Source organism: Gorilla gorilla, chromosome 11 (assembly GCF_029281585.2).
Source record: "Gorilla gorilla gorilla isolate KB3781 chromosome 11, NHGRI_mGorGor1-v2.1_pri, whole genome shotgun sequence".
Classification (NCBI taxonomy): Eukaryota; Metazoa; Chordata; class Mammalia; order Primates; family Hominidae; genus Gorilla; species Gorilla gorilla.
This window is the reverse complement of record NC_073235.2, coordinates 72,898,819-72,911,369: the sequence shown is the minus strand read 5'-3', so window position 1 is coordinate 72,911,369 and position 12,551 is coordinate 72,898,819. Positions and strand designations below refer to the sequence as shown.

Below are 12,551 nucleotides of genomic sequence, written 5' to 3'. Positions count from 1 at the left end.
TTCTAGTTTTGCAAAGAGAAAATTTAGTAGTGATATTAATACAATAATGCCTCTGCTAATAAAAAGATGCATTTTAACTTAGCTTAGTTATGTAAAAGACAAACCAACAATGCTTTATTGTCAGACTCAGAAATAACACAGGAGGGCAAGGGGAGTATGGAGAGCATGGGCCCTCCTCTGCCCTGCAAGCCAGACACACAGGCCCCTCAGCCATGGAAACCAGGGCTCCCTAGCTCTTTTGGCCCAAATGAGAGCAATCTCAACTCACTAGGGACAATATGCTGGCAATGACATGAAGGTCAAACTAGGACGTGACCTCACTGAAACCTCCTGCACACCCACTGGACTGGGTGATTTAAACTCAGGAATCTGGTCCCATCCTTACCCAGGCCTAGGGCTTGGCAGCCCCACTCCCTCCTCCTTGGTGATGCCTCAGTACCTTAAGCTCTCCCAATCCCCCATTCCCTCCCACTCAGAAAGAGCCTATTATACATTGAATTGTGTCCCTAAAAAATTCATATGTTGGAGTCCTAGCCCTTAAGTACCTCAGAATGTGACCTTATTTGGATATAGGGCCTTCATAGATTTAATAAGTTTAGATGAGGTCATACTGGAGTAGGGTGGATCCTTAATCCATTTTGATGATGTCCTTATAAAAAGGGGAAACTTAAACACAGACGTGGAGGGAGAACACCTTGTGAAGGTGAAGGCAGACAGAGGATTGGTGCAGAAACAAGGAACACCAACGATTGCCAGAAAACCACTGGGAGCCAGGAGAGAGGCCTGGAACAAATGCTCCCTCAGAGCCTCCAGAAGGAACCAACCCTGACTTCACCTGAATCTTGAACTTGTAGCCTCCAGAACAAGGACAATACGTTTCTGTTGTTTGTGGTGTTCTGACATGGTAGCCCTATTATACTAATACAGAGCCTTAGATTGGGAGTCCAGACTTGGACTTCAACTTTAGTTTCTATCTTGCAGTAGTTAACTGAGTTATTTAACAAATATTTATTGAATACTTTCTATGCACTGGGCACTGCTCTGGGTCAAGGATATACAGTAGCAAACAGGACCAATAAGGGCTCTATCTTCAAGTTGTTTACAGGCTAGCATGGAGTGGGGGCAGGGATAGAGATAGATGTATGTTGGCTCTTGAAGGAGACAGTTAAACAGATGATGTGATAGAATGAGTGGGGAAGAGAGGGACTACTTTCCATTGGGTAGACAGAGAAGACCTCTCTTTGGGGGTGACATTTGAGCTTAAATTCTGGGTCAGAAGAAAGAGATGGACCCATAAAGATCTGGAAAAGCCTATAATCCCAACACTTTGGGAGGCCGAGGCAGGCAGATCACGAGGTCAGGAGATTGAGATCCTGGCTAACGCGGTGAAACCCCGTCTCTACTAAAAATACAAAAAAATTAGCCGGGTGTGGTGGCACATGTCTGCAGACCCAGCTATTCGGGAGGCTGAGGCAGGAGAATTGCTTGAACCCAGGAGGCAGAGGTTGCAGTGAGCTGAGATCACGGCACTGCACTCTCCAGCCCGGGCAACAGAGCGAGACTCCGTCTCAAAAAAAAAAAAAAAAAAAAAAAAAACGGAGAAAAAGATCTGGGGAAAGAGTGTTCCAGGCAGAGTGAGCAGCTGGAGCAGAGTCAGGAAAAGGCTTGGAATACCTAAGGAACAAAACGAAAACAGAGTAAATGAAAGACTTCAAGGAAGTGAGGACAGAGATACAGGCAGGGACAGATCACATAGGATTTTGTGCATACAAAAAAAAAAAAAAGGAGTTTGGATTTTATTCTAGGTGTGATGAGGATCCAGTGGAAACTTTAAACAGAGGAATGACATGATCTAGTTGGTATCTTTTTTTTTTTTTTTTTTTTTTTGAGACGGAGTCTTGCTCTGTTGCCCAGGCTGGAGTGCAACGGCATAATCTTAGCTCACTGCAACCTCCGCCTCCCAGGTTCAAGTGATTCTCCTACCTCAGCCTCCCGAGTAGCTGGGATTGCAGGCATGCACCACCACGCCTGGCTAATTTTTTGTATTTTTAGTAGAGATGGGGTTTCACCATGTTGGCCAGGCTGGTCTTGAACTCCTGACCTCAAGTGATCCACCTGCCTCGGCCTCCCAAAGTGCTGGGATTACAGGTGTGAGCCACTGCATCCGGGCTAGTTTGTATCTTTTAAGATGGCTGTTGGGCTATATGAGGAAGGTGGAGAAGCAGAGTTGAGTTAGCAGGTTCGGGTGAGCGATGCTGCAGATGCATCGCCATGAACTCTGCTTTCATCCTCACAGGGTGTTCTCCTGGTGCGTGTCTCTGTGTTCAGATTTCCCCTTTTTATAAGAACATCATTTATATTGGATTAGGAGCTCACCCTAAGGACATGATTTTAAGTTGACTATCTCTGCAAATACCCTAATTCCAAATAGGGTCACATTCTGAGGTACTGGGGCTTAGGATTTCAATGTATCTTTTTTTGGAGGGAACACAATTCAACCCATAAGAAATAATTGAAAAGATGAAAGAGACTATGTTGATAAGAACAACCACATCAAAAGGAATAAACAGATATGCAGAAGACATGAGAAATACCTACAGGATCAAAATCTTTGTGGAGGTAAGAGAGGAAGGGATGCTGCGTACAAGTAGAGAGCATCTTACCTGTAAGAAGAGCAGGGATGGTTCAGAAGCCCTTAGACCAGAAGGAAGATAGATACATTGGTCATGTGGTATCTTTGTGAAAAAAATATATAGAAGGAAGATAGAGCAAACAGGAACAATGTGGGTGGATGCGTCAATTTGGCTCATCTATCTATTCATTTATTGAGCAACAATATATTGAATGCTTACTATATGCCAGATATATTTTAAGGCTTTGAGGACACAGTAATGGACAAATGAGATAAAAATTCCCTACCCTCTTGGAGCTTATATTATAGTGAAGAAAGACAGACAATAAACATGATACATAAGTAAAATGTATGTAGTATGTAAGGTAATAGTAAGTGCTAAGAAGAAAAATAAAACAGGAATGTGGATATAAAATGTTGAATAGGTTGAAATTTTAGATAGGATAGCCAGAAAAGGTAGGTTTAGAGAAAAAATCTGAATGAAGAGAAGTTAGCCATGTGTATGTCTTAGGAAGGAAAAAAAAGTTCCAGATATAGGGAACAGTGAGTGCAAAGGCACCTACATAAAACCCACAGCTAACATCATACTTAATGTTTAAAGACAGAAGGTTTTCACCTCAGGATCAGGAACAAAGCAATATGTCTCCTCTCACCACTTTTATCCAATATCATACTGGAAGTCCTAGCCAGTATAATAAGGCAAGAAAAAGAAATAAAAAGCATTAAGATTGGAAAGGAAGAAACAAAAGAGTTCTCATTCACAGACAACATGATTATCTATACAGAAAATCCCAAGGAATCTACAAAAACAAAAACAAGAAGACTTCTAGGACTAATAAGTTTAGCAAGGTTGTGAGTGACAAAGTCAGTACACAAAAGTCATCTGTATTTCTACATATTAGCAATGAATAACTAAAATCAAAATAAAAAACCCATTTATACTGGTTCTATAAACTGAAATACTTCATTATGCATCTAATAAAACATGTACAGGATCTGCATGCTGAAAACAACAAAATATTGATTAAATAAATCAAAGAAGATCCAAATAAATAGACATATCATGTTCATGGAATGGAATATTCAACATAGCAAGGTTGCTAATTCTTCCTAAATTCATCTGTAGATTTAATGCAATTCTAGTCAAAATCCCAGCAGGACTTTTTATAGATATAGACAAGCTGCATTTAAAATTTATATGGAAAGACAAAGGAGCTAGAACAGCCAAAACCATTTTGAAAAAGGAGAATAAAGTTGAAGGAATCATCCTACCTCATTTTAAGATTTACTATAGCCGGGCGTTGTGGCTCATGCCTATAATCCCCACACTTTGGGAGGCCAATGTGGGTGGATCACGAGGTCAGGAGTTCGAGACCAGCCTGGCCAACACAGTGAAATCCCATCTCTACTAAAAATGCAAAAAATTAGCCAGGCGTGGTAGTGGGGGCCTGTAATTCCAGCTACTCAAGAGGCTGAGGCAGGAGAATTGCTTGAACTTGGGAGATGGATGTTTCAGTGAGCTGAGATCGCGCCATTGCACTCCAGCCTGGGTGACAAGAGTGAAACTCCATCTCAAAAAAAAAAAAAAAAAAAAAGACTTACTATGAATCTGCAATAGTGTGGTATTGGTGAAGAGGGAGATAGTTTGATCAATGAAACAGAACCACATAAATAATAACCAATTGATTTTTGACAATGGTGCAAAAGCAATTCAATGGAGAAAGGATAGTTATTTAATTTATTTATTTTTTTGAGATGGAGTCTCACTCTGTCACCCAGGCTCGAGTGTAGTGGCGTGATCTCGGCTCACTGCAACCTCCGCCTCCCAGGTTCATGCGATTCTCCTGCCTCAGCCTCCCAAGGAGCTGGGACTACAGGCGCCCACCACCACACCTGGCTAATTTTTTTGTATTTTTAGTAGAGTCAGGGTTTCACTATGTTAGCTAGGATGGTCTTGATCTCCTGACCTCGTGATCCACCCGCCGCGGCCTCCCAAAGTGCTGGGATTACAGGCATGAGCCACCGCACCCAGCCTAAGGATAGTTATTTCAACAAATGGTTTTGGAACAACTAGGCATAGTTACGAAGAAAAAACCAAAACATCTTAACCTTACATTTTATACAAAAATTTACTCAAACTGGATCCTAAATCTAAATCTAGAATGTAAAAGTATTAACTGAGCACCTATTCATACACAGATATACACACAACACCGTGGGTGCACCCTGGCTCTCACTAGTCAGTCTTTAACACCCTTGTTCAAGTTTTCCTTTCTCACCCTAAAGCTGTGCTCTTCAAGAGTACAGCCCCACACCACTCACGGCAGTTCAGATCAGCATCATGAGCCATCCTCTGCTCAGCAGCCTGCCATCATTTCTTCCTCCTCACAACCTCCCTCTGCCCAAAGAGGTCTTTCCTCCTTGTCCTATTCATTTAATCATCTAACTTCCACTCCCTTCTCCTTTCCAGTGCTGTAGGCCCTGGCTTAGAATGCCTCATTACTCCCAGACTGTCCAATTTTCTCTAGTCTATATTAAAAACAAACAAACACCACTCCAATAAGCCTTTCTTAGTTAAAAGAAGTCTTTCCTCATGTTTACCCATGACATTTCCCTGACTTTTCCTTCTATTTTTATTTGTATGGATATAGTTGTTATATTGCTTCACTTATGGATTTGCATGCCTGTTCAGAATGTAGATTTTTTGTTCATCTTTTATACATTTTGGGATTTGGCACTATTGATCTCTGGCCATTCTAGCTGGGACTTTGTTGTGTTACTTCTAGAAATAACCTATATATAGCACCATATCTAGACAGATTCTCAATACATAATTATCTATTGACTGAGATACACTTCCCAAATTAAATAGAAAGAAGTGGGTCTCTTTGTAAGGAGGAACTCACTCCCCAGGCCTCCCGGATGGGGCTGGCTCATCAGAGCCTCCATTTCAGGAAGAGCCAGCACTATCCATGTCTGTGGCCCTGAAATTTTGTCAATTAGATTCAGCTCATCTGCTAGACCCTTTTGCTAAACTATCAGGATAAACCAACAGCCATAAGTGGAAAATGGAAACTGAGAGATGGATACCAAAAGGCGCTCTCTTAAGAGCTTAATTCATTTTGGGCATTACAGAATCAGGGCTCAGAAAATTGACTGCAAGGATTTCAGCAGCGAAGGTGTTATAGTGCTTTACAGATATGACAATGTGGGGGCTCATCTTGTCTCCCCCATCCAAAAAAAGAGGAGCAAATAGAAGTCAAGAAACAGATACTTTATTGTTGATTTTCACTGCAAATCAAATCCCATGGAAGAGACCTGAGTCTTCAGACAGAAGAAGGCAATGAGGGTAAAACTCAGTTCTAGGTTCTGAAGCAAAAATCAAACTTTGAGGTTCAGAGAATGTTCCCTCTGGTGCTATTCTTATTTTTCCTAGTTTCTCCCAAGTTCGTAACTTCTTTAACACCCCAAACTACTATTTGGAAGTCAGAATTCATGATTCAAAGACAAAAATGAATTTTCAAGTTCTTTTTGAAACCCTCTTTCTTTCTTCCCCTGAGCCTTTTAAGCTTTTCTCTCAGTTTACTAGTTGCAAGTGGAACATTCCCCAAACAGGAAAATATGCCTTGAAACCATGTTATAACATCCTTCCTTTTAATGTTTTTCTATCTAGATCATTCAGTTTGAAAAGTCCCAGCCGAAGGGTTAGAAAGCAGTGTTGCTGCTACTTCAAATTTTCACACCTAAAATCTTCAGAGGATTTCCTATCAATAGGAAGTATTACAAAGAACATTTCATCATGTCTGAAGTGGCCCATCTGCGGGCAAAAGGCTGGCTGCATAAGCATGAGAAGAGAACAGAGAGAATTCATATTGACTGTGGCTGCCTCCTTTTACCACAAGGTCACTGAGAACCTTGCAGTGAGAGTGTGCCTCTCAGGCACAGGCAGCTCCACAGCCAGATGCAGCCAGGTGTAAGCAGAAGGGGGCTGCAGAAACCTGGGAGGAGCCCTGTCTCCTGGTGACCTTGGGCCTCCTTATTCTACTCCTCATGCTTTTGAATCTCTTCAATAGTCTGGAAAGTGGGAGCTGGAAACAAGAAAATGCCAACTGGATTACTCTCTATGATTTTATATTATGGTTGCACATATACACACAGAGGTTGATCCTCTCAACCTTGATAAGAAATTAAATCAAGCCCCAGTAGTGTCATGCGCCATGTACATTTTGGTCAACAATGGACTGCGTATAAACTGGTGGTCCCGTAACATTATCATACCATAGTTGTACTGTACCTTTTCTATGTTTAGATATGTTTAGATACACAAATACTTGGCATTTTCTTACAATTAACTACAACATTCAGTATAGTAACATACTGTACAGGTTTACAGCCCAAGAACAGTAGACTACAACATATAGCCTAGATGTATAGTAGACTATATCATTTAGGTTTGTGTAAGAACTCTATGATGTTTGTACAACGATGAAATCAACTAACGATGCATTTCTCAGAATGCATCCCCATCATTAAGCTATGCATGACTATACTTTTTTTTGATATATACTAATGAAGAGAATGTTACCTGCCCAGCAGCCCAGACAAGAGGTAACTTGAAAGAACAGGGAAGCGATCCTGGGGCTCTTTTGAAAGCAAAGGACAGTGGCGATCTAGCTACCAGAAAACCTCAAGTTAACTGTCAGGAATCCTTTGATAAAGAAATTAAAGTTTTTCTTTGCATTTAAACAATTTTAATTCTAATTTTTTTTCAGAGATGGGGGTGTCACTGTGTTGCCCAGACTGGCCTTGAACTCCTGGGCTCAAGTGATTCTCCTGCCTCAGCCTCCTGAGTAGCTGGGACTCTAGCCATGCGCTACCACATCAAGCTTTTTTTTTCTCTTTGCATTTTAAGGGGTCTTCTCTATCTTTTGGAGAAAAAAACCCAACATTACTATGACACAGAATGCACACACAAAAAAGTATGCAAAACATAAATGTACAGCATAATAAATATAATGCAAGCATACATGTAACCACCACCAAGATCAGGAGCCAGATCACTGCCAACATCTCTCAGGGGTCTTCCTAACAAACGTCTTCTCCTCTTTCAAAATTGAGGAGTCCAGCACTGGACCTCCTTTTATGCTTTCAGCTAATTGCCTCTAAGGTTTCCCAAGTTGTTTTTTGTTGTTGTTGTTGTTGAGACGGAGTCTTGCACTGTTCCCAGGCTGGAGTGCAATGGCATGGTCTTGGCTCACCGCAACCTCCACCTCCTGGGTTCAAGCAATTCTCCTGCTTCAGCCTCCCTAGTAGCTGGGATTACAGGTGCCCGCCACCACACCGGGCTAATTTTTTGTATTTTTAGTAGAGATGGGGTTTCACTATGTTGGCCAGGCTGGTCTCGAACTCCTGACCTCGTGATCCACCCACTTTGTGATCCGCCTGCCTCGGCCTCCCAAAGTGCTGGGATTACAGGCGTGAGCCACCGCGCCTGGCCTCAACTTTGATCTTTTTCCTTCCTCCCTGTAGTTCATTCCTCAAAAGAGGTTTGTAAAGTAATTGATCATAATATATATGCTTACTGAACTAGTGCTCCATTTAATTTTGATAAAACAATTAAAGCAAGGAAAAACAAAAGTGACAAGAAAATGGTTTCTTATGCATTGAAAATATTAGCATATCCTTTTCCAAAGTGCCAGGATAGTGTGGGATCTTGCTTCCAGTGGGAATGTCAAGATGTATAGGCACCTTCCCCTTCACGAGAGGGACATGCCTGAAACAAGCATTGGCAATGAACAGCATAACTTATTTCTGTCCAGTGAGGTTTCCCATCTTCAAAGGCTGTAACATAATAACCCCCAAAAATATAGACTATGAACGTTTTAAAATTTAGAAAAGTAATATTCTGACATTCAACACAGGATGCACAATCACGTTAGAATTGAGGTTTGAGGGCAACTATTGTCATAAGGAGATAAATTAGTGCCCAATTCTGTATAGAAAATTCTATATAGAAAATGAAGTTAAAAGAAAGTTCTAGTTGGTGTACGGCAAAGCCGTATTACCTTTACTCCTCTATTTCCCTCGTTGCCTAAAAAGTACCTTATTACTAGAAGCTGTTCTTTAAATGTTTGTTGATTGAATTCATTCCTACATAAATAATTCCAGAAAAAGAAAACACAATCATGCTTATAAGTTTTGATGTTTGTGGCTTCTTAACTATAGTCAAAATGTGGAGAATCCTAAGCTATACTCAAGCTTAGGATCTCAAAGGAAATTACTGTGCATAATATATAGCTCAGGAATACTGGGAAGCCTATTGGTACATCACGTTTGTGTCTAGTCTTATTTTTCACTTTTGTTTCTATCAAGTGGTGTGGAGTGTAGTTTCAAAACAAGATTCAGAAACAAGAGGAAAGCTCTTTGGGAGAGGGTAAAAAAGACGCAGCGGCGGAGGTTATCTCTTTGTTCCTGTTCCTCCCACAGTTGGGTGAATCAAGGGAGAACAGAGACTGGCTGCAGGGCCTTACTTTCTGCATAGCGCCACCTAGTGGTCCAGGCTGTTAAATGGTTTTTATTTTGCCAAAGGTTGAAAAATCGGAAATTCCGAAGTTGTGAACAGATTTGACAAGTCGTTATTAATATTTGTGGGAGGATGTAAATGCCAGCTGAAGAGTTATTTGGATAGATTTTTTTCCCAGAGAGCATGTCCCCTATCAATAATGGCTGTCTCTTCACCTCTGTGCTGAAGTCGCCTGATGAGGAGTCTACATCCGTGGGTCTCTGGTAAGGAAACACCAGATAGCCCTTTCCACATCTGCCCCGAGCTCCCGGGATTCCATATTGAATTAAATCCCGGCTGCTCCAAGGAAGGTCTGGAATGGAAGCTGGAGGGCAGCCTTCTGATGGGCACTGCTACTAGTTCTGTTTACAGGAGCATGTCTGAAAAAAGAGCCGGATTTCAACTTTCCTTCCAAGTTAAGATGAAGCAAAGCCTGTAGACTGTGGCTTTTTTTTTTTTTTCTTAGCCAGGCTTTTCATTCCTCTGCAAGCTGCTAAAAATCAGACCTGGCAGCCAGTTAAGAGGGATGTGGGAAGAAAAGAAGAGGAAATAGTGAACAATGAACAGTGATAAAGAGGTTTCTCTTCCTTTTTTTCTTAAAAGCATGCCCACTGCTATTTCCAGACCTAGCCTAAAAAACACAAAGCCCTTGAGAGTAGAGCTGTGAGAAGGCTGAGTTGGCCGCCCAGCTAAAAGCAGCAGAATCCCAGGTACATTCTAAAAGGTTGACTCAATTAGAGTCCATTTGGAAAAACAGTTAAGACCTGGAAGTTCTGTTCTTTGGCCCTAGTTTCCTGCTTTTTTGGCATGAGGACTGACAGCAATTAAACAGAAGGTAACTGTAAGTAGGCAAAGGCCACATACATAGGTGATGGACCTGTTCCAAATTGGTTAGGAGAGAGGTGGGGTGGGGTCATAACTGGGTAGAAATTGGACCAAGGTGATCTTTGAGGATCCCCTGAACTCTGATTCAACACACTCCTTTAACCTGGAATGACACACAAATAGAAATAATCTTCCTGATAAGTTTTGGTAAACTGAGACTATCCTAGAGTGCTTAGCATGAATTAACGATATCGTATGGCTTTATAAAGGGAAGAATGAAAAGAAGGACAAGAAAGTCTAAGAGTTGATGTTATGGATACTGTATGTATGTTTATGTGTGCAGGTACAAGTGTCTGTGTACACACTGATGCTGCACAATTAAATTACAAAAGAAACAAACATTTTCCTTTTCTTGAATTTAGACCCTTACTCCTGCTTAAAGAAGTTCAATGTTAGTGGTGCAGCCCTGGCAGTATTCAGACACTAACCGGAAAATTTCACCTGGTCTTGCAAAAGCTTTAAGAGCAGGGCTATCAGAGGGTTCCCAAGTACCTGTTTTGGTCAGAGGGATTGAGAAGAGCTGCTGAAGAAGCTTGTTTTCTGACGTTCTCAGGACCACAACCACATCGGCAGGGAGAGTGTCTCTATTTTTCTCAAGAACCCCAGAAGCATCATATAATACCTGTAACATGAATAGCAAACGGCAAATTAGCCAAGTCAACTGTCCATCATTGGTGACACCGGCAACTTGCCTAACCAGTTGTTAATCAACCTCTATATAGAACTCATCTTTACATAGCCATGCTTTCATATCCAGAGCACCAGATAAAGGGAATAATTATGATTTTGACAGACCAGTTTATCTTAACTTATTGTCTAGTTGCTTTAGTTTTTGTTTTTTATGGGTTTTTTTTGTTGTTGTTTTGTTTTTTTCTTTCTTGAGATGGAGTCTTACTCTGTCACCCAGGCTGGAGTGCAGTGGCATGATCTTGGCTCACTGCAACCTCCGCCTCCCGGGTTCAAGTGATTCTCTTGCCTCAGCCTCCCGAGTAGCTGGGACCACAGGTACATGTCACCAAGCCCAGATAATTTTTTGTATTTTTAGCAGAGATGGGGTTTCACTGTGTTAGCCAGGATGGTCTTGATCTCCTGACCTCGTGATCCACCTGCATCGGCCTCCCAAAGTGCTGGGATTACAGGTGTTAGCCACCGCACCTGGCCTGTCTAGTTGCTTTTTGAAGACTCCTATCAAAGATAAATCACATCAGAATAATTATTAAAATATATTAGATACCACGTGCAAAGCATCCATCCTATGAGGTAAACACTATTATTATCTCCATTTTACTGGTAGGCAGGCAGAGACTTAGGAAGAGGCTGAGTAATGTGCCCACGGTCACACATTTCACAAGTGGTAGGTAGGTATCAAAACTCAGGCAGTTTGACTCTGTGCTCACAACTACTTTAAGTACTCTCACTGCCTCCCTAGGTCCTCATGAGATCTGAGTGATCACTCAAGGATGCTGAGTAGTTCTTGGTTCTCAGAACAGAGGGGATCCAGTTCAGATAAATTTTAAGGAACACCCTCAGAGAATTCCTTCTCTACAAATAAGCTTTGAATGGCAAATGGATGCAGCAAAGGACACAGAGCCCAGAAAAAATAAAAATAAAAAAAGTTTTTCCCCTAAAATCAAGAAAGGAAAATAGTAAGAAAGAGTCAAGAAGACGGGTGGGTAGGACATAGTTATAAAAGGACAGAGAGGTGAGAAGAGGAGGACAGGAATGGGAGGCAGAAAAGAGGAATGGGGAGGGGAATCAGGGTAGATGCTAGTATTTCAGACTCTGAGGAGGACCTTAATATGCTAAGGCAAATAAAATATTTAAGGGCAAAAACTGAATTGCAATGTCTAACAAAGATCCAAAATAGATACCGTAAAGTACTATGCGGAGAGAAAAATAATCCCCTTCCCTTGTACTAGAATTTCCCAACATCCAGTTAGGAAAATCAGTTCCAATGCCATGATGTGAATATGAATGACAATTTCAATACATCTTAAATCAATAAAATAATGAAAAATGCCTTTTATTGAACTCCTACCAATTTTCTGGACCTACAGCCTCAGCAGAGCCCAGAGGAACCAATTAGCCATAATTCAAATGGCTCCTTTGGGAGTAACATAAGCAAGAAACTTGTGGTTATGGGATAGGGAATTTCCTGAATCAGTCACTAATCTGCTTCAGGAACTTGAAATTGAGACTGAGGCATAATGTATGAAAAGTGGACATTTCAGTTAAGTTGTAAAAGCTTAACATCTGGATAATAATGTGAAATTTTTTTTCTTTTCATCTGGACATTTTGGGGCCCTTAGACATATGATTAAAGTACTAAAAATTGAGTCCCACTGTGATATTAACCTTCCTGCATTACCTACATGTCTCCAAATGACTTTAGAATGTGAACATTTACTGCTAAACACCACAAAAAGCTGTAATATGTTTTCTCTCTGGAGAGCTGTCAGTTCTAGGCCAAAC

The 12,551-nt window shown here is 41.2% G+C and overlaps 1 protein-coding gene across 1 annotated transcript in view; it reads right to left on the bottom strand.

Annotated features, from left to right (window-relative positions):
- Positions 1 to 12,551, bottom strand: part of MYO3B (myosin IIIB) — a 446,006-nt gene that overhangs the window by 239,968 nt on the left and 193,487 nt on the right. The window contains exon 20 of the mRNA XM_055379151.2: positions 10,572 to 10,701. Within this exon, the coding sequence (XP_055235126.1) occupies positions 10,572 to 10,701 (130 nt within the window). The remainder of the gene's footprint in view (positions 1 to 10,571; positions 10,702 to 12,551) is intronic.